This window comes from Carassius auratus, chromosome 4 (assembly GCF_003368295.1).
Source record: "Carassius auratus strain Wakin chromosome 4, ASM336829v1, whole genome shotgun sequence".
Classification (NCBI taxonomy): Eukaryota; Metazoa; Chordata; class Actinopteri; order Cypriniformes; family Cyprinidae; genus Carassius; species Carassius auratus.
Genome location: NC_039246.1, coordinates 19,367,347 through 19,388,532, shown reverse-complemented (window position 1 = coordinate 19,388,532; position 21,186 = coordinate 19,367,347). Strand labels below are relative to the sequence as shown.

The 21,186-nt window shown below is 36.1% G+C and overlaps 2 protein-coding genes and 1 long non-coding RNA gene across 4 annotated transcripts in view; 1 reads left to right on the top strand and 2 right to left on the bottom strand.

The window, feature by feature from the left end:
* The window catches only part of LOC113061829 (LHFPL tetraspan subfamily member 3 protein-like), a 35,186-nt gene extending 23,114 nt beyond the window's left edge, over positions 1–12,072 (bottom strand). The window contains exon 1 of the mRNA XM_026231289.1: positions 9,839–12,072. Within this exon, the coding sequence (XP_026087074.1) occupies positions 9,839–10,265 (427 nt within the window). The 5' untranslated portion in view covers positions 10,266–12,072. The remainder of the gene's footprint in view (positions 1–9,838) is intronic.
* A 567-nt stretch (positions 12,073–12,639) lies between these two features.
* Positions 12,640–18,506, top strand: LOC113061798 (uncharacterized). Of its 2 annotated transcripts, none has more exons than XR_003278429.1 (3): positions 12,640–13,257; positions 13,830–14,745; positions 17,379–18,506. It is a non-coding gene; the product is annotated as an uncharacterized LOC113061798 (long non-coding RNA). The 2 variants fall into 2 exon arrangements; XR_003278428.1 differs by having other exon boundaries at positions 12,640–13,282.
* Positions 16,303–19,217, bottom strand: LOC113061790 (guanylyl cyclase-activating protein 1). Its single transcript, XM_026231231.1, has 4 exons — positions 19,006–19,217; positions 16,988–17,137; positions 16,805–16,898; positions 16,303–16,703 (listed from the first exon to the last, which is right to left on the bottom strand). The coding sequence occupies exons 1-4, from the start codon at positions 19,201–19,203 to the stop codon at positions 16,576–16,578; spliced, it is 570 nt and encodes a 189-aa protein (XP_026087016.1). The 5' UTR covers positions 19,204–19,217; the 3' UTR covers positions 16,303–16,575.
* Positions 19,218–21,186: the final 1,969 nt, after the last annotated feature.

Below are 21,186 nucleotides of genomic sequence, written 5' to 3'. Positions count from 1 at the left end.
GCAAGACGCAAGCAGTTCTGTTTATTAACCGCTAGAGCTTCAAAAGTTACCTACTGCAGCTTTAATGGTTCTTTATGAGACCATTTAGACAAAAAAGGTTCTTTTATGGCATTGTGAAGCACCTTTTTTTTTTTAGAGTGTAGATACATAGACTTAATGACATTGAAACTAAAGAAGGCTAATCTGTGATCATGATATACTAGCAACAGATAAACAAAGTTAACGCCATGCCAACCGTTCACTGGAGCAGTTCAGTTAAAGCTAAAGCAGTGTAGATCTTTACAGATCTGGTTGATGTTAGCAAATAGCAACGTCTGCATGTGCTTTCAATCATCCATTTAAAATGAGAAATGTGGCCAGCATGGGCACGCAGTCTTAGCCAAGATTAGCTAATAGTCGCTAAGCGAAGCAGCAAGTGAGAGCCATTTCTCCTACGGCTGCGCTTAATGACATTAACTCCAGATACACAAGCTAATCAATCCACTAAAGACTTTTGCCAAGCCATCAACCACAATTAAGAGACGACAAACTCCATCCAATGTGTGCTGGCATTTTTTAAATAGCATAATTAGTTTGAGCCATACGTTCTGAAAGTGACTTTGAGACCCGATGTGCTCATCAGCACGCGGCGGAGATCGGGTCGGAGAGGATTAAAGCTTGCGTGTTAATGGAGCACGGGTATTTTTACCCACTAAGTGCTAATCTCTGATGCTGGATTTCTGATACGTGACTAGCTGAGGACTGATTCATGCTGCATGTTGGAGTTCAAGGCTATTATGGTTAGCTGAACAAAGCTTGTTTGCGATTTTATTACTTTGCGATTCCTAATAATGCACGTGTGGAGGACAGTTGACACCGTACACTACATACGGTTCACTTGTTTTTTAAATGGCTAGTCCTTGAGTTTCAAGTGCAGTGTAGAGTGTATATTTGCGCTGTGGTTAAGTAGGCACCATTATTATTATTACTGGTTTGTACTTAAGATTCGTGATTTGAACAAACCTATGCCCTTGAATGGATTGGGTCTAAGTGTCATAAATAATAAATATAATTAATTGATTAATATTAAAAGCACCAGTATACTCACTATTATAAAACGTTTGGGATCAGATAATGTTTTTGTTTTGGAAGAGGTCTCGTATGCTCACCAATGCTGCATTTGATCAAAAATACAGCAAATTGGTAATATTGTGAAATTAATTTAATGACACATTTAATAATTGATTTAACACAGTTTGATTATTTATCTTATGTTCATGTATGTGTGACAGTGAGTCTTTTTTTTTTTTTTCTCACAACAATTTTTTTTTTTTCATATTATGGCAAATTACGTTATATTTCTTCATGTTTTTGCCACAGCGTACTTCATTTCCTGTTGCTGCTAGTTAAATTTCAGTGCAATTTTCCATTAATAATGTCATTGCGTCAGGTACACATGCATGCACACATTCTCACACAGTGAACAAAGGTGAAACACTTTTTCTGGAGCTTATTTAATTGTTGCTCTTTGTGTCAGTATGAACCCACACCTACGTCTGTCTCTATTTATCTTCCCAGTTCTCACTCGCTTTCCCCACAGTACATGATAGTTAAGCATACTTAGTGCTGAAACAGGCACATCTGGGTCCCAAAGGGTCTCATCATTACTGTTGCTGATTTCTCTGTATCTCTTCATTGGTTTTCCAGGTAAGCACCCCACTGTCCAAACAGCAACTAGCAGCAATGACATCTGCTCCCTGTGGAGCCTGCATCCACCATGCAGAGGGTTTGATGGCATCAAACATTCACACTTCCCTCAAGGGACAGCAGTCGATTTCTGAGAGCTGGGTCTTGAAGATGAACTGAGAAAACCCACCAACCAGCCAGTCACGGTGATTACAGACTGAGTTTATGGGAGGTGAGGAGCGTGACGCCTTTCATACGATAATGTCTTTCATCTACCGGTTTCTGCCATCTTGAATTGACGTTTGATGCTGCGTTTGGTATAAAGCCTATTGAAAATTCAATCTAAAACTATAATTTACCATTTGAATAAGGCTGATCAGACACTTATAAATGCAATTGTTAGAGTTAAACGTAATAAATGAAACACCTGGGCCATGAACTAGGCTTATATTTCAGTTTAATAAGAAAAATGTGTTCTGAGACCCTTTTCTGCTCTTTTTAAAGACCCAATGAAATGGTTTAACGATGCTAATTTCTTTCCTGTTTAGACATTTTCCATTTGAAACATGATTTCGAAGGGCTTATCCTTTGTTTAAATAGCTTTTATAGTCATTTTGCAGCCTAAAAAACACCTATATTTTGCTAGTTGGTAGATGGTGGTGTGTGGTAATATATAGCGACTTATTACTCTAGCACATAAATCTGCCTGAAAGCTTATAGACATGTACTAAACTCCACTATTGATTTCAATAGGTTTTTAACATTAAAATAGCAGTCGAATATGCCATGGAATCCACTCTTTCGGCTTTCTGAGCCATCAGTCCATCATTGATTTTATTCGCAGACTGCGTCTTGTGGTTTCGATCAAACAGATGTTCCCTGTCCTCAGCCAAGTCAGCTGCTCACACTTAACTCTAAAGAGGCACTTTTAATTATAGCATCCTCTCATTTATAGCTGCCAGTCATGTACTACACCACAGGCTTGTTATATGTTACGAAGATAAGGATTACAAACATAAATCATTGCATTGTAATGCACCAAAAACATGCATTTCATTAGCAAAAAAAGAGAAAGAGTAAGTATTTCTGGCATTTGAAAATAAATGAAGATTGAATAAAGATTAAATAAAATGGGTGAAAATAAATTTAGATTGAATTAATATAATTCATTTTTGTAAAGATACATAACGTTGGTACCTGGGTCTCCTTGCATGCTAAATAAGGTGAACACCTTATACTTTAAAACATGTTAAACCTGTTTTATTGAGAGGACAGAAGTGAGCCAGGACTGCAACTCCCTCTTCAAAAACAAATCATGTGCATGACTCCCATATTTACTGATTTCTAACCTGTTCATGGTTATTTTTAGCTTGTAACAAATACTTGCGGTGTTTCATATAGTGTTTCTTATTTTAGGATTTTAATATAATCACCTGCTGCCTCTCGGCGTAAGAAATCTGAGGGAAAAAAAACACCTCATTTTCTCACTCCCACAAGTGCAAGATTCGTCTGCTCTCGGATATGATTCACACATTGGCTAAATAAAGATTCAGTATTTTCCGGAAACTGCGAAATAACCATTACCTCTTTATGTTGACAATACTGAAACCCCCAGAAAACAAAAAATGAGATGGAAAAATGGCTAATTAATTTCTTCCATAGAAGAAAATATAAATGCACAATTTCTGATATGAATGTCTGATAATATGATTGTATCAGATGGCAATACCATGGTTGACTTTTTGCTAAATAGCACTAAAAGTGGTTTATAATCATAGGGGGACCACTTTAGGTGCTATATAGCATATCTTTAAAGGTTCTATGAAGCACCTTTGTCAAATGGTGCTATGTAGAACCATAAGTCACCTCATTCTCCTCCTTGGATTTTAGATATATTATTCCACACACATATGTTTGCTATGAATTGGAATTTACTACAATTGCAAAAGTCTTGTGTGGGGGTCCTAGCATATTTCCTTATGGGGCAAAAAGGTTGACTTCAGGAAATATACTGAATTTTAATGTTGTTGTTTTTAACCCTTTCCCCAACGAAACTAAAGGGACTAAGAGCGAGTTAGAGAACTTTTAAACAATTATACAGGGGCTTATGGTATGGCAGCAGTGCTATAGCACCTTAACCACCCCGAAGAGCCGTTGGAGGACCCTACTTGACTTTATAACAGTAGAGTTGTTATATAGCACCTCAACCTCCCCAAGGAACCACTGAAAAACTAATTTTATTTGTGCATATATCATGGCTCTGATATCCATTACACTAGGACCTCAGTACTTGTTTGTATAGGAATGCAAAGAAGAGTAAAGCATTTGTCATACAGCAGATAACTGGATGTATGGAGCGAGTAGAGAGACCGATGGAAGAGTGGGCGTTTTATTGGAGGCCAGGAGTGAACTGAATGAGTCAGTCATTGAGTATGAAGTACAGTCCGTTATCATCTCTCCATTCACAAGCTGCCCTGTGCTGCCCTGCTTCCATTAGTGCCTCTGTGGAGCTCATAACCCTCGGCTGTCAATGCTCACTATGTCTATATAATCACATCATATGATATGTGATTTTGTCATTGCTCTCAGAAGTGACAAATCCATCATCGTACCTCTCACAAACTATTCAGTCTGCTTATAGAGCCTTGTGAAGTTTTGTTATAGTTTGTGATGGTTTCATCATTTAAATATTAACTTCTGTTTGATTCCATTAACACGTCTTTTGCTCTGTACTAGGACATTCACACTGCAGGTCTTCGCAGTTGTGATTTTATGCTTGGTAATTGTCAATGCAGTGCTGTCTGAATTTAACAGATTACAGTCTGGTGTGACCCGCTAGGGCCACCGGCACTGACTGTGCTCCTTCAAGGCGGTGAGAAGTAAACAGTGACCACATTAGTTTCTCATTACCCACATGCATGCTGTTCTGAAGAGAGATTCACCCGATCAATGAGCCATTAGAAATTCAAATGGGCTTTTTATTGCTAACTATCTCATAAAGGCTGTTTAGATCTCACCTGTGTGAGAAGCATAAAGGTTTCAAAGAACATTGTACTGAATGACTTCTTAATGTCTTTCAGATTTGCCTAAAAATAAATCAATCCTTTCTTCCCCGAAGCATGAGTATCAAAAAATCGTTCAAAAGACAATTTTTGGAGGAAATTCCAACAATAAAGTGAACATTTAAATATCAAGAAACAAATTACAGCTTCACCAGCAATTATAAAATTAACTAATTTCATTTACTCATGCTCATCTCATTCCAAACCTGTATGACTTACTCTCTTCTGTAACACTTTAGTAAAGGGACCAATTCTCAATATTAACTAGTTGCTTATTAGCATGCCTATTTTTTACCACATTGGCTGTTTATTAGTAGTTATAAAGCACATATTCTGTATGAGCATATTCTACATCCTTAAACTTAAAGGGGTCATTTGATGCAATTTAAAATTTTTCCTTGAGTGTTGCAAGCTCTTGGTGCATGAAAAAGATCTGTAAAGTTGCAAAGACTAAAGTCTCAAATCCAGAGATTGAGGCCAAAGTTATAGTTGGGTCCAGATTTACTGACAGTTTGCAGCACAAATCTTCTTTTGGCATTAAAATCGTATTGTCAGGATTTACTAAAGATGCGCAGTGAAGAATTAGCATTGAAAAGGCATGGACACGCGCAATTATTTTTGCGCCTGACCTTATAGAATATGCATTTGTTGGAGTTTCTCTTTCAGATGCAAAATTTATATGGAGGAGAGTATTTTAAATTAATCACACAATGTGATTTACTAATGTTTGCACTATTCAAATTACTGGTATTTGTGCCAATATTTAACGGCCAAAAAAAGCATGTCTTAAAGCAGCCAGTAATTTGTGCTGCTCTTGGTAGATTGCACTGGTCATTTTGGATATGATCTGTCTGGGTCTGTGTTTTTTAATTGTTAGTAAATCACAAGCAGGGAATTTTAAGGAATTGCGCTCTTAACGCTAATTTGGCCTGTTTAGTAAATCTGGCCCTTGATGGCTTGTTAATGGTGAGAATCAGACCTTGAAAACCAGACTAAAACTTAAATAAATTCCTGTCAAATCTTTCCATCTGCCTTGGCTCTCAAATCTTATTTACACTTTCAAATTCAAACGTAGCACCATAGGCGATTCTAGACCTATTTATACTTCAGCCCCCCTAAAAATCTGCGGTTAAGCTTCCAGCGTCCTTAAAAATCTGATTATGTAATCAGTTTTTTTTTCTTTCACATTTGCTGAAAGCAGCGGCTGCAGTAAAGCCACTTGAGGTTATTCCCCCCAGAAAGTGCAACCAAATACAACATCATTATTAATAAACATCATCTGACAAATGCCATTTTTAATTGGTTCAATAAAAAATTGTCAGTCGAGCAAAACTTAAACTTGCAAATCACACTTTAAGCAAGCACAACATCTCATATTCAGGATCACTGGCAACTTTATGAGTAGAAAACCCTAGAAGACATACAAGAACCAAATGCATTTTTGCATTAGTGACACCATACTTTTTTTACATGTAAAAAAATATTTAAATCTATATTCATTTCATATCATATAATAATTATTATTACTATTATTATACATATAGGGTGATCTGTTTGATTGTCATGTTAGATTATAAATTGTTAATATAAACAATACAATTATTATTATTAATGTAATTGTTTTTATATTATAAATTTAAAAATGATTTTAAGCATGAATTTAATTTGGCCTTTTTGCACACAAACTATCATATATAAATTTAGAAAATATAACTTTTGTCATATATTAATAGTGTATTTGTCATTTTTGAAGCTTGGCTGGCCTTGATTGCAGTTTTTTTTTTTTTTTTTTTTTGTATGAAAAAGCTGATTGGACATTGTTAAACATCTCCTTTTGTGTTTCACAGGAGGAAAAAAATAATAATTTGGAATGACATAAGGGTGAGTAAATGATGACAGAATTGTTCTCTATAAACAGCTCCAGTACGTAATACAGAGGCTTGCAAGAACATCATGTGTCATTTTGCTCTGACAGCTACACATAAGCCACCTATGACAGTAATTTGTCCACAACTGTGAGTTACTTTCAAAACTCACCTGAAGTCCCTGAGGCCAGGCACAAAAATAGACCACCCCTGTCTTTTTCCTTCCTGAGAAAAATATGTTTACTGAGCGCTCAACATTTTGAGATTTTTCTGGTTGTGTTTAGAACATTTTCTCCTGTGGTGCTTCCTTCCCTTCCAAGTTCCAACATTTAAAAACCAATAGGTAGAGTAAGGTCAGTGTGTGGTCAGTCACTCATGAAATGCATCAAACTAAATGTAACCCTGGAGCTTTTCTACTTACTGACGATGTCAGCAATGCAAATGAAATGGGGTAAAAACAGAACCAGAAGAAGTGAGTTGGAATGAAGTAAATATTAGCATACAGGGCGATATATGTTCTTACTGCTGACTTTACTCATGCAGCCTTTGAAGCCAAAGCCTTCAGATGAAAGCAATGTGTGCAGATGCAGTACACACATCTTGAGCTCTCTCATCTGTTCATTTCATAGATTCTATAGATCCTTTAAAATACAAGCCTTCTGAGCACAACACAACCAACCCAACTCTCAGACGCCAAAGAACAACATGAAACTACTATAGAAGCATTAATCAAAAATATCAAGGACACGTTCAGCATTGGCCAGCTGGGGAAAGTAAACTGACTGAGCCTATCTTCAGTTGTTTTTTTCTTTACAGAAGAAAAAGACACATCCAGTGCTTGAGCTAATTTTCTCATCATGCTCATCGGTTTAATTTAGAGAGAAAGTGGTGTGCATGATTTATTTATTTATATAATCTTTAGTCCACTGTGGATTCATTGCTTTATATAGCGGGTCTGCTTTAAAAAGTGTTTTTCTACAAGTATCATATTTGGAGGATGCACCAAAAAGACTACTCAGTAGTGATCAAACGGATGACAGTGTAAATTTAGGGTCCATTACATAGTATTTTGATTAATAGTTGAAATCTTTCATCAGAAATTGCACATCCACATAATGACATCAGAACTATCTGTAATTTGTCTTAAAAAAATACTGAAATCAAAAAGTAATCTAATTTTTAAAAAAATATGGTAATTAAGTATATCAAAAACATGTACATTGAGGTCCAAATGCCTGAGAACATATAAAAAAATCTGAGGTTTATGTATATATATATATATATATATATATATATATATATATATATATATAGATAGATAGATAGATAGATAGATAGATAGATAGATAGATATATAAATAAATGAACCACAAACTGTTAGACTACTACTGAAAACCCTTGTATTTAGAATTTAAAAATGTGCATTACTGTTCAAAATTTTCTGCTCAAGGCAAGATCACAAAACAGTAAAACAGTAATAAATTGTTAAATATTATTATTTTTTTTAATAATATATATGTATTGTCTATTTGGATATATTTTATAATGTAATTTATTCCTGTTATTACAAATCTGATTTTTTTGGCTTTAGAGTCACACGATCCTTTAGAAATCATTGTAATATGATGATTTGGTACTCAAAAAAAGTAAAAACAAACAAACAAAAATGTCTTTACTGCCACTTTTGATCACTTAATGCTTTTTTTATTATTAAATTATATTTTGAACTACTCTTTAAAGTACTATGATAATATCATGGTGCCATGACAAACTAATTATAGTGTGTATATATATATATATATATGTATATATATATATATATATATATATACACACACACACACACACTCACCTAAAGGATTATTAGGAATACCATACTAATAATGTGTTTGACCCCCTTTCACCTTCAGAACTGCCTTAATGCTACGTGGTATTGATTCAACAAGGTGCTGAAAGCATTCTTTAGAAATGTTGGCCCATATTGATAGGATAGCATCTTGCAGTTGATGGATATCTGTGAGATGCACATGCAGGGCACGAAGCTCCCGTTTCACCACATCCCAAAGATGCTCTATTGGGTTGAGATCTGGTGACTGTGGGGGCCATTTTAGTACAGTGAACTCATTGTCATTTTCAAGAAACCAATTTGAAATGATTCGAGCTTTGTTACATGGTGCATTATCCTGCTGGGTGTAGCCATCAGAGGATGGGTACATGGTGGTCATAAAGGGATGGACATGGTCAGAAACGATGCTCAGGTGGGCCGTGGCATTTAAACTATGCCCAATTGGCACAAAGGGGCCTAAAGTGTGCCAAGAAAACATCCCCCACAACATTACACCACCACCACCAGCCTGCACAGTGGTAACAAGGCATGATGGATCCATGTTCTCATTCTGTTTACGCCAAATACTGACTCTACCATCTGAATGTCTCAAGAGAAATCCAGACTCATCAGACCATGCAACATTTTTCCAGTCTTCAACTGTCCAATTTTGGTGAGCTCGTGCAAATTGTAGCCTCTTTTTCCTATTTGTAGTGGAGATGAGTGGCACCCGGTGGGGTCTTCTGCTGTTGAAGCCCATCCGCCTCAAGATTGTGCGTGTTGTGGCTTCACAAATGCTTTGCTGCATACCTCGGTTGTAACGAGTGGTTATTTCAGTCAAAGTTGCTCTTCTATCAGCTTGAATCAGTCGGCCCATTCTCATCTGACCTCTAGCATCAACAAGGCATTTTCGCCCACAGGACTGCCGCATACTGGATGGTTTTCCCTTTTCAAACCATTCTTTGCAAACCCTAGAAATGGTTGTGCGTGAAAATCCCAGTAACTGAGCAGATTGTGAAATACTCAGACCGGCCCGTCTGGCACCAACAAACCATGCCACGTTTAAAAATTGCTTAAATCACATTTCTTTCCCATTCTGACATTCAGTTTAGAGTTCAGGATATTGTCTTGACCAGGACCACACCCCTAAATGCATTGAAGCAACTGCCATGTGATCGGTTGATTAGAAAATTGCATTGAGAAATTGAACAGTTGTTCCTAATAATCCATATATATATATATATATAAAATATTTGAACATGCCAACTGCAACCATAAGACGACATGCCAATATATGTTTAAATGTGTTGGGACTTCACAGATTGTCTTTCTGACATCCAGCCCTCATCACACTCCTGGCTCTTACTCATACATCAGCATGCATTGGGAAACCTCTAAATGATGCACAGTCACTCACTCACCTGCTGACAGCTGCATCCACCCACAGATCTTATACACAGTGGCTGTACTGCAGAAGAAGAAGAAGGCGAAGCAGCCGATGCAGGAGAGGACCAGCACCATGGACATCCCAATGAAGAAGGACGCAGCTTTGAAGGCGCTAGACGGGATGGAGCTAAACTCAGTGAAGGTCCCCTGGCACGTCAGGTCTCGTGATATTCCGTTCCCTATGCAGTAGTGAAAGAGGCCGAAGTAGCCAGCCTGTGGCGTGTCAATGCCATCCCCGATCCAGTAGGGCTGAACAAAACATACCACATTGACGATGGCAAAGAGGATGGTGAAGATGGCCCACAGGACCCCGATGGCACGAGAGTTCCTGACATAGTTGGTCTGGTAGATCTTGGCTGCCTCCGTGGCTGGTAGCATCGCTGCAGGTGTCCCAGGGATCATAGATGGATTCAGTACTTTATGGATTCAAATAGGACTCAGGTCCCCTATGGATGAGTAGGTTAAAACTTTATTTAGTCTGGATTCGGTTCTCAGGCCCAAATCCTATCCGGACTGAATCTAGATTAAGGTTCTATCTCGATTCAGTTTGGACTCAGATCCAAAGTGGATATGAACTGCACTTAATTCTATCTGGATTGAGCTCCTATCCGAATTGAGTCTGAATTCTGATCTGATCTGAATCTAGATCAAGGTTCTATCTGGATTTGGTTTGGACTCAGATCCACAGTGGATTCGAACTGCACTCAGTTCTATCTGGATTGAGTCTGAATTCTGGTGTGATCTGGATTAAATCTTTATTTAGGTTTTAGCTGGATTCAGGTCCTGTCTGGATTCAGTCCAGATTTAGGTCTTTTCTGGATTCAGATCCCATTTAGATTGATACTGGATTCTGGTTAAATCTGGATAAAATCTAGATCTAGGTTAAATCTGGATTCAATTTGGTTTTAGATGCGCTTTGAGTTCAAACTGCACTCAGGTCCTTTATGGATTCAGTCCGAACTCTCTTCCTTTCTGGATTGAGTCTGGATTCAGGTTGTATCTGGATTCAGTCTAGTCCTTTATGAACTCAGTCTGGATTCAGGTCCTATCTAGATTGAGACTGGATCCAGGTCCTGTCTGAAAATCAGACAGTGTCTGGATTGAATCTACTTTTATGATTTCAGTCCACTCTGCATTTAGTTTAGACTTTGGTGCTCTGTGGTTTCAATCAGGATTCGGTCCTCTCTGAATGTTGCCTAAAAACTCAAGTACAGACAGAACAGCTCACAGATGTCGCGACAGACTAAGCAGTTTTAGCGCCAGATGTCACCGTGATTCGTTCAGCGTGGATGTGGCAGTCTGTCCGTGACTCCAATGATGTTCTCTTCCAGCTCTCTTCTTCTTCAGCATCTATGCATCCGCTTCATTCAGCCAAGTAATCTCATTAAGGTGCTCTTGGGACAGCAAAATAATGACTAAACTCATATGAAGTCACAGCTCATATGAAGACAACGCATTCCAGTGCATCAGAGATAATATTCCCAAATCCCAACGGAAATGTCAGTATGAATTCTTAATGATGACCCGAATAAATTAATAATACTTGGATGGTCTGCGAATACCCAAACCTTAAGATATTAAAGACATTTATCAAGCCTATTAAAATATATATTTATATAAACAATAATCTACCTTATATAGTCCAAAAGGTTGTTTCCATGAGGCTACAAGGATTATCCGTGATAAATCTTGCTTAGCTGTTTCCGTTTAACAGAAATAACGGATGTTCAGATGACGACACTTGCACTGCATCATATTTTGCGTGTCCATTCTTCTCAGATTGAACGCAAATATCGCTCTCCTCTCGGTTGCTTGCTTAACGGCGTACCGCTGCTCCATCCGATTTAATCCTGAGCACACATCTCAGACCAATAAAACACAATAGACCTGACCACAGTAATGTCGTCTGAGTAAATAAACGCTGCGATGAGATTCATGCCGCGCGTGTGGACCTCAATGAGACGCGCTCGAGCGAACAAGCGCAGATTTCTGTCACACCCGAATAACGTTATTCAGTCTGCGTCTGTCACTCCTCTCCGCAGAGCAGATGGAGAGATGCTCACATGCCTGGAGAAAACATTTATTCCCTGAATTTATATCCAAATTCACCGGTGTCTCTGTTGGTTTTCAGGCTGGCAATATTATGGATTCTCGCTTTTAAACGTTTAAAAATTTAATTCATGAGCGTCGGGATTTAAAACATTAAGAACTACAAATCCCAAACCCTTGTCCGGAAATGATGCGGGCTCGTCGACGTCCTTCGTGAACTGTTTGGTTATTTATTCTGGATTCAATGAAGAAAAAAAATAAAAATAAAAGATTTTTTTTCTGCTTTGAACCTCTTCTCTTTAATTTTCCAGGTTACAGTAAAGGTAAGAGAGTAAGACCATCACAGCGAAAGATTGGTCTCAAATAACAGATTTCGATTATATAATAAAGAGTTTTTTATCTATTGTATGATTGCAGACCAAACTGACCAGTGAGGTCATGTAAATATGAGTGAAGATCAAATTTGTCAGTGTCCCAATGTTTTATATAACAATGATTATTCTGCTGGATCACATTTTGTGATGAGATTAAAATTCTAGTGCATTTGTCACATTCAACATACAGAAACACAATCACAAAATCAGAGGCTCTCACCTGAGATGAGTGTTAATACCGGGTGCAAACGGGGCCGAGGACATTTGACACTTGAATGGATGTACTGTATGAAATGTGTCTAAAATCCTTTTTTCTGTTTTCAGTTCTGCAGTACACGTACCCAGATTTTGAGGACAGTATAATTATGAATTTTTATATAAAGATGCAAGTCCTACTTCGGTGGCACTCTGGAGTTACATTTGAAATTAATTTAAACCGTTATGCATTTTAATTGAATTTTAAGTGATAAACGTCATACCGATGTATATCCATAGTATACCTAAATTATATTATTTACATAATAAGTAAACATAAGTTGATTGATGGTCCATAATACTTAAAGCATTGTCTTAATACTTAAAGTTGCTGCTGTTGCTTATTGTTCATCACCCTTCTTCCTGCAGGTTTATTAACGTCATCTATCTTTTTTTTCCCCCTTTGATTTAGTCTTTTAGCTGCAGTCTAGTAACCATCTGCGGGGACCGAAGCCTTTTCCTCTTGACGGACTGTTGGCTTTAGTCTACAGCAGTGATCCTCAAATCTGCAAAGTTTAGCTCTAACCCTAATCAAACACGCATGAGTTTGCTAATCAGTGTCTTCAGGATCATTAAAATATCACAGGCAGGTGTGTTTAATTGGAGTCGGAGCTAAACTCTGCAGGAAACTGGATCTTGCGAGACAGATTTGAGGATCACTGGTCTACAGTGTGGTTGATGGCAGAGTTGCACCTACAGCCAGTATCTTCTCACAGGTCATTTAATTGCTCAAATGATGAGGTTTGGCAAATGATTTTGTTTTAGATAATAACAAACTATGCCATTAATTTCTAATTAGCTTCTATAAGGCAATAAAACATGATTGATGCACAATGCGGCAGCACAAGTAAATCTTGGAATTTTGGACACTGGGTGGCAGTGTTTCATCTTTTAAAAAAATTATATAATATATATATATATATATATATATATATATATATATATATATATATATATATATATATATAATATAAATTGTCATCAGTTAGATATTGCTCTTTCTTTTTAAGTGCATATTTAATTTTAAAACTTGTTTAAAGTCAAGTTTTTAAGGTAAAATGAGCCTGTGTGACTCTGTGTGACATTTAAAATGTAATAACTTTTCTAATAAAGTTTCCTATAAAACACAAATTGGTGGCCCAGAAAGCTTTAATAACCATTGAACATCAATTATTGTGGTTTAAAAAAAAAAAAAAAAAATGTAGCCACTATAAATCACAAGGAATACATTGTTTGTGTTCGTGATGGTGTGCTAGCTTGTTGACTATCTATGTGTTTTTTATTCTAGAACCGTAGGCTTGATGCGGTGAAGTGTCTGGAGGACTTCCTGTGATCCTCTAGCAGTGGACGTGAACCAGGCATCTTAAGTGGACAAAATCACATTACATCACTAGGAATTATGGACGTGAATGGACTGTCGGAGAAATTATGTTACAGGAAAATCCTGCATTTATTAGTCCAATCAGATGTCACCATAGAAAAATACTCCGTTTATACATGAGACTCTTTCCTCAGAGAGAGATTTGTTGGGTTTGGTTTGTTAACGTCTGACACAGCTTAATACTAGTCTAATAAATACTGTAGTTTGTAATAATGGGTCCAATTTATTTTTCATAAACTACCTGCCAAATTTGGGGTTGGAATGATTTTATTTTTAATGTTTTTGTATTTATTGATGAACAGAATGTTCAAAAAAAAGACTTTATTCATGAATTTGTATATTATTATTATTATTATATAATTATTTTAATTATTATATATTTACTTTATATTAGCATGGTTGATCAATTTAACACATCCTCCCTCAAAGAAACTATTAGTTAATAATAGTTATGACAAAGGTAGTTTGGTGCATTATATGTGTGCTCTGGTCAAAGCTTTACCACTAATTGACTGTATTAAACATTAATTCATTTATGTGTTCTAGATGTTATTCCCATGTTCATGCAGTGTTCATGGTAACATCATGGTTGCAAATGTCCATTCAACCACATTTAAATGAGTGAGATATTACATATATGTTTTGTGTTATTTGGCTCCTTTGTAGAAGAGTAGCTCCGCTCAGAGGACTGACCTCCTTATCATTTAGCAAAAAGATGGCAGAGCTGGCATGAATACCAATCACCCTCAGATGAAGACGGACACAACCCAGAACAAGCACTACACGAGGATCTGGGAGAGAGGAGCGGTCTGTGCGGTGAAGGGTAAGTGATTAATTGTAATTTAGACTTTTATCATCACAGTCAGTTCATTCAGCTGAGAGGTTACTGATGCTGTGTCTGACTCACAGGGTCTCCATGGTAATAGATTGGGGTTGTCATAGAAACTGGGGGGACCGCAGTTAAAAAGGCTCCAAATGTAACTCGTGTTTCCTCACACACTGACGTAGTTAAAATAGACGATGGAGGCTTGAGACACAAGGGCAAAGGGGCATTTTGGTGTCAGCTGTTGGTTAATACACACATGAACTTATAATGCTGTCAGTTATTATGTTTTTAATGTCCAAATGGAAGCACAAGCATTTTATTAACAGGCTTAAAGCAGGCCTGCTCTCCAAGAACTGTAGATGTCCAGAGTGAGGAAAAGGGCCCAGAAATCACTCTGGATCCCTCACATCCAAGTTATCCCCTTTTTGAACTTTTGCCATCTGGCCGGCGCCTCAGAGCCACAAATACCAGGACATTTAGGAACGAGAACAGTTTCTTCCCCCAGGCAATCTACCCCATGAACAGTTAAATGGTCCCCACTTATGCAATAAAAATGTGCAATATCCTTATATTTATTTGGTACCACCTTTACCTTTTCAATTTATTGTGCAATATTTGTCTATTTATATTTACAGGATTAGGTTTATATAGCTATATAATTTTATTATATTTTTTTGCTGTGTGTTGTTGTCTCTGTGTACTGGAAGAGTCACTAAAACAGAATCTGATTCTGATTCGTCTATAAAGAAGTAAACATTCCAGACCTGACATGGTTTGACACGCAGAGGAATACTTAACTGAAGACTATTTTAACAAATTTGTATTAACAAATGATATTCAATTTAAATTTTTTATCCTTGTATTAATTGAGACATTAAATCAGACTGGAGAATCATTAAAAAAAATTAAGTAAAAAAAAATTGACCATTTATAGTACCAAATATATCAACTAACCTTGAACATTCATAATAAAAAGTTTTTAAACTAAATTACAAAAAGTGGAAAAACTGTTCGAAAGTTTTTTTTTTGTTTTTTTTTGTAACCTTGATTTTGTTTCATTTTGAGAAAGGACACATTAAATCAATCCAAACAGACTTTTAAAATTGTTATAAAATATTTATAATTGAAATAAATGCTGTTCTTTTGTATGTTCATTCATTCATTCAAAAACATTTTGAATTGCAACAATATTACTGTTTTTATTAATGTATTTTATTATCCAGTTATGCAGCCTTTAGGGCTTCAAACATTTGAACAAATGTATTTTTTAGCCACTTATTAGTCAAACATTTAGAAATGTCTTTCTCTGAGGCATCTAATACAAGTGATACATAAGTGTGTGTGTGTGTATGATATATATATATATATATATATATATATATATATATATATATATATATATATATATATATATATATATATATATATATATATATAATATATATATATATATATATATATATATATATATATATATATATATATATATATATATATATATATATATATATATATATATATATAATTTTTTTATTTTTTAATGTTACAAAAAAAACTATAAATGGATGTTCACATCATACTGATTCTTTTCCCATGAAGCCTCTTTCTGCTTAGCAAGAAGGCTGTTTTTGGGAAACAGTCAGTTTATTAGATATGGGACGTCCCAAACCAGTTTAGTTTCTTGTTTCTTGACCCCTTTAGTTCTGTTTGAAGTGACTGTACTTTAAAGTGCTTTCAGAGTTAGACCGTCGAGTTGTTGCTCTTGTTTTCTTATCAAGAGACTCTAAGGGAGAACCGTACATGGAATATATGAATGTGGACTGTCTCTTAGACGCTGTGTCTCCGGTTATGAATCATGGCCACAATGTGCGAAAGGTCTAAACTCTTCATCATCACCTCCATAAATTCTTCATCACTACGTGCCCCTGCTACAAACTCCTCCAGTGACAGCTCCCCTGTTGAATAGAGAGCAGTTAGGGCTAATCATTATCATACTCCTAAAGATTGAATATAGTTCTTAAGATTAGAATCTAATTCCAATTGTTATTGCACTCACCGTCTCCATTGATGTCGATCCTATCAAACACTCGGTTTGTGAACTCCTCAGCACTCGATTCCTGCGACTCACTTCCATTGATGGCACGGATGGCCTGATGTAAAAGAAACCGTTTTTATTCTGAATTTACATTTTCTTTTCATAGCCATCTAGTGCAGTTCGTTCTAGTGCGATCTTTCCTACCTTTATAATATTGAGGAGCTCGTGTCGGTCTATGCAGCCGTTGCCATCAACATCATAAAGTCTGAAATACCAGCGCAGTTTGTGCTCCATCTTGCCTCTCATTACAAGACTGAGAGCGGCCACATACTCCATGAAGTCTATGTAACCGTCCTGCAAAATAGACATGAAATTATACATTTATTACATTAATTATACATCTGATGAGGAAATGATTCGGATTCATCTGGAACCAAGTTTGATGAAAGAGAAGTGACCTTTTGAGACCTGTCTACCAATCAGCATCCACATCTGGAACTAACTTGTTCCAAAATGTTTTATATTAAGTATGTGTTCCCACATTAGTCTGTAATGAGTCCTAATGTCAGCTGGATGTCATTGTGCTCTTATTTAGGTGTTGAGGATCACAATCGGGATGATGAGGGTGCCCTCTTGAGGATTACTGCCAAGGATCCAAATTCAAAGCTCTGCGTCTGAGACACAGACACCAGCCGCTTGTCGCAGACATAATCCTCAGGTCAACACACTTTCCTCCAAATGTCACCTCTCTTTTGAGCCACAGGTTCTAGTTGTCTAGGGCAGTGTCAGGGAGAAGGCCATGGGCAATGCTGAGGTGCGTTAATGTAGAGATATATGGATAGTCTGTATTGCATAGTTGCGTGGATGTTTAAATAAAACTAATGGAAACTTATTAAAATAATCATAATGAAAAGATTACACCAACGATTTATGATACACAGTATAGATGTCAATGTCACAAAACAACCACTGTTATACAATTTGGGGTAAACAAAATATGATCTTCATATAAAAATGAAAACTGGCATCAAATATAATAACAGTAGTAAAATTTATGAAATGGCTTTATGCAACAACAGCAAAAAGTACTAATTGATTAAATGCTCTAAAATATATTTGTGTATACACCCACACACACACTTGAAAAAGAAAAAGCCAAAATAAAATGTAAAGCTTATTTTTACACCATTATTACCAATTGGGTTACAATTTCCTGTTTAATTTGTTTTGTTTATTTATTTTATATCTATTCTCCTATTATTGATTTCCCTGAAAAGTGAAGAGATTTAGTTTGTTGAAGTGTGTTGACTTTAACACTGAGGTAATGACGTACTCATTAAATCGGGTAATGAAGCTGAACACATCTGAAATACGTGCGGAGAATCTTGTATCAAGAGAAGAGTAGCATCATTAAAACCGTTTTTGTGCCAAAAATCCCACTGGGACCCAATTATGAAAGGATGCTTTGACTTGGAGAAATAAAACGTGAATGGGATTGGTTTCTGTAATGCAATCTCAAACCTGTTCACCAGTCTGTAAATCTTAATCTCATAGATAAACTCCTTATTCATTGTATTAACACGAGTCACTGTAAATAAAGCTGACGTGACGTGCCAAATATAGCGCTATAAATATAGAGCCAGACAGCACGGTAAGTATGATCTGAGCTTTGCTCACTATTCAAAATGTAGCTCGCTTTTCAATATTTTGGGGTCTGTAATTTTTTTTTATTAATTTTTTTTTTTTTTTATAAAGTATTTTAATATTCACCAAGATTGCATTTATTTGATGAAGATATAAAAAGCACAAATATTGTAAAAAATACAAGTTAAATAATGTGAATTACAAATACAAAAAAAATATTGTTTTCTATATATTTTCCTGGCAAAAAGTATTATTTTCTTAAAAAAAAAAAAAAAAAAATACTGACCCCAAATTTTTAAACTGTATAGAGCTATTATAGAAGTACAATAATTTCTTATAAAAAGAAAAAAATAGTGTTTCTTATAATACATAAAGAGATTCAGCATAAATCAGTCTGACATTAAATTAGCCGACATGGTTTCAAGTCTGATGTAACAGAATGCAATGAGCCAGTGTTTTAATAAAAACTGAAACTTCAAATATTCCAGCTATGCTGAAACTCTGTGAAAGCAGAATGTTTTAGAGGCATCCTAAGCCTCTGTTATTATCCACTCAGAATGAACTTGTCTTTCACTCACCTTGTTCATGTCAAAAGTGCGGAACATCTGCTCGATGTAGGCATTGGCCTCATGATCCAGACCTCTGAGGCCGAAGAACTGTTTGAACTCATGCAGCGTGAGCTGACCAGATGGACACTCAGTCATGAACTTCTTATACCACAGATGCATTTCAACAGCCTGCAGGTCGTCCACGGTGCAGCCCGTTGAATTCCCCATTGCTCAACTGAGAACTGATTTTTTTTTGGCGAGCAAGACAGGAGCTATTCTGTCAGGAAGCCCAACTGGTCTGCTGTGCAGGCGAGCGTTTCGCTTCTCACAGACACACGACGCTGGGACCTAAGAGAGAGGTGGGCACCCTCGGGAGGCTTTTGTACTGGCTTGGGATCAGACACACCTCACTAACTTTATCTTATTGATATTAACTGCGACTAATCCAGCTCACTGTGTATGTGACGCTTAAGGATGGCCATTGGTAATTGCATGTGAGATTGGGGACGCGCTGACAAACGTTCCCATGTCTGCGAACAGATACAACTGCATCAGTTGTTTCTACATTTATTTTCAGACTGTTAGCTGATAAATATTCATATGAATACATGTTAGTAGCCATGTCACAATTTTGAGTCTTCTAATGCCAAGGAAACAAGCTTCAGCAGATATATTTTTTCATACACTTTCATACAAGCCTTTACAATAATTACACATTGATATTCACAATCTTGCTGATTTCAAATAATGCAGATAAGAACATTCTTCACATAACGTTATTCAGTTAATTTCCATTTGATCGTCAAATTACACGCATTACATCCATATTACATAATTTATGTAAGATAATAATAGTTGATACCATTCAAAAGAAAAAATTACAGTCGGTATAACATGAATGAAATGTGTCCTTTTAGAGTTCTCAAGGATTTAAGCTTATAAAAAAATTCTGAGATCCAAAATGCGGTCTTTTTCTCATAGGCTTACACTAAGTAATTCTTTCTAGTTTGGTTCCATCTTCTTTAGAAAGTTTCTAAAAATGCATTTTGTTGATCACGACAGGACTTTGTTCTCAGAACACAGTGTTTTAAGATACAGATTAGTAGAGGTATTAAGAGTAGTATTGATCTCAAACGCAAACAATTACTTGTGATTCCAGAGAGTTCAATTACAGAGACATTTCAACACTTTAACGGACAATGTGATATTTTGGATAAGTAATAATATAGACAATATTCAAAGCTTGCTTCACAATGGGGTACTGGCACACACAGTCACAAGCTGCCCATAGGAAAACTTCAATGGACACTTTTCACAGTCTGTGATGATGTGTTTTCATAGTTACTACCATTGTAATTCAGAACTGTATATAAATAAAAACTGCTGTGAGAAAGTGAATTTTCTTTTGCTACTGGAGCTAATGGGAATGCAGAAATCATATTTGTTGTCACTCATTCACCACTATTGAAGTCTACTAAACTCAGTTATTATCATCAACTAAATTATATATCTATATATAAACAAAACATGATTATTACTTGAAATTATAAAAGCTAATTTAAACCAGAAAATATAAAAATAAAAGTCAAATATAAAACTATCGGTTTATCAGCGATGCTAAAATAGCAGTGCTCTCTTCTGAGAAACCCGGAAATGTGAAAGAGGTCCAATAGATCCTATGTTGGAGCTGAGTTGGTTCACGTTACCACACACAAATTATGACGATAAGTGTTTCCTCGCAACTAATAATACAAATTCCCTCATTTCAGGATTTCTTTTACCCAACATACATACTATACATTTGCTCCAACCACAGACATTAAAAATAAAATTAGCAAAAAAAAATAAATAAATAAATAAAAATGCTAATGGTAGTGATTTTGCTCTTCTCCTTGACTGCTAAACTACATTCAGTGAATATGGAATGATTCAAAAAATAAAATAAAAAACTGCTAGGGTAAAACCAACACTATTTGATTAACTGGAACATAAAACCAGCTACTATGAAGTTAACCAACTTTCCTTCATTGTTTCAGTCCAGTAAAACTAGTTTAGACCTGAAAAACAGGTGTTGTGTTCAGTCTTCAGTCTATCAGGTGTGGTTATAACAGTGGTGGACTCTTCCTTAACCTCTGGAGTGCCTTTATGAGCGCTTTTGAAATGAACTAAAACTTAAGACAGCAAGATAAAACTCAAGTAGTACAGAAACAC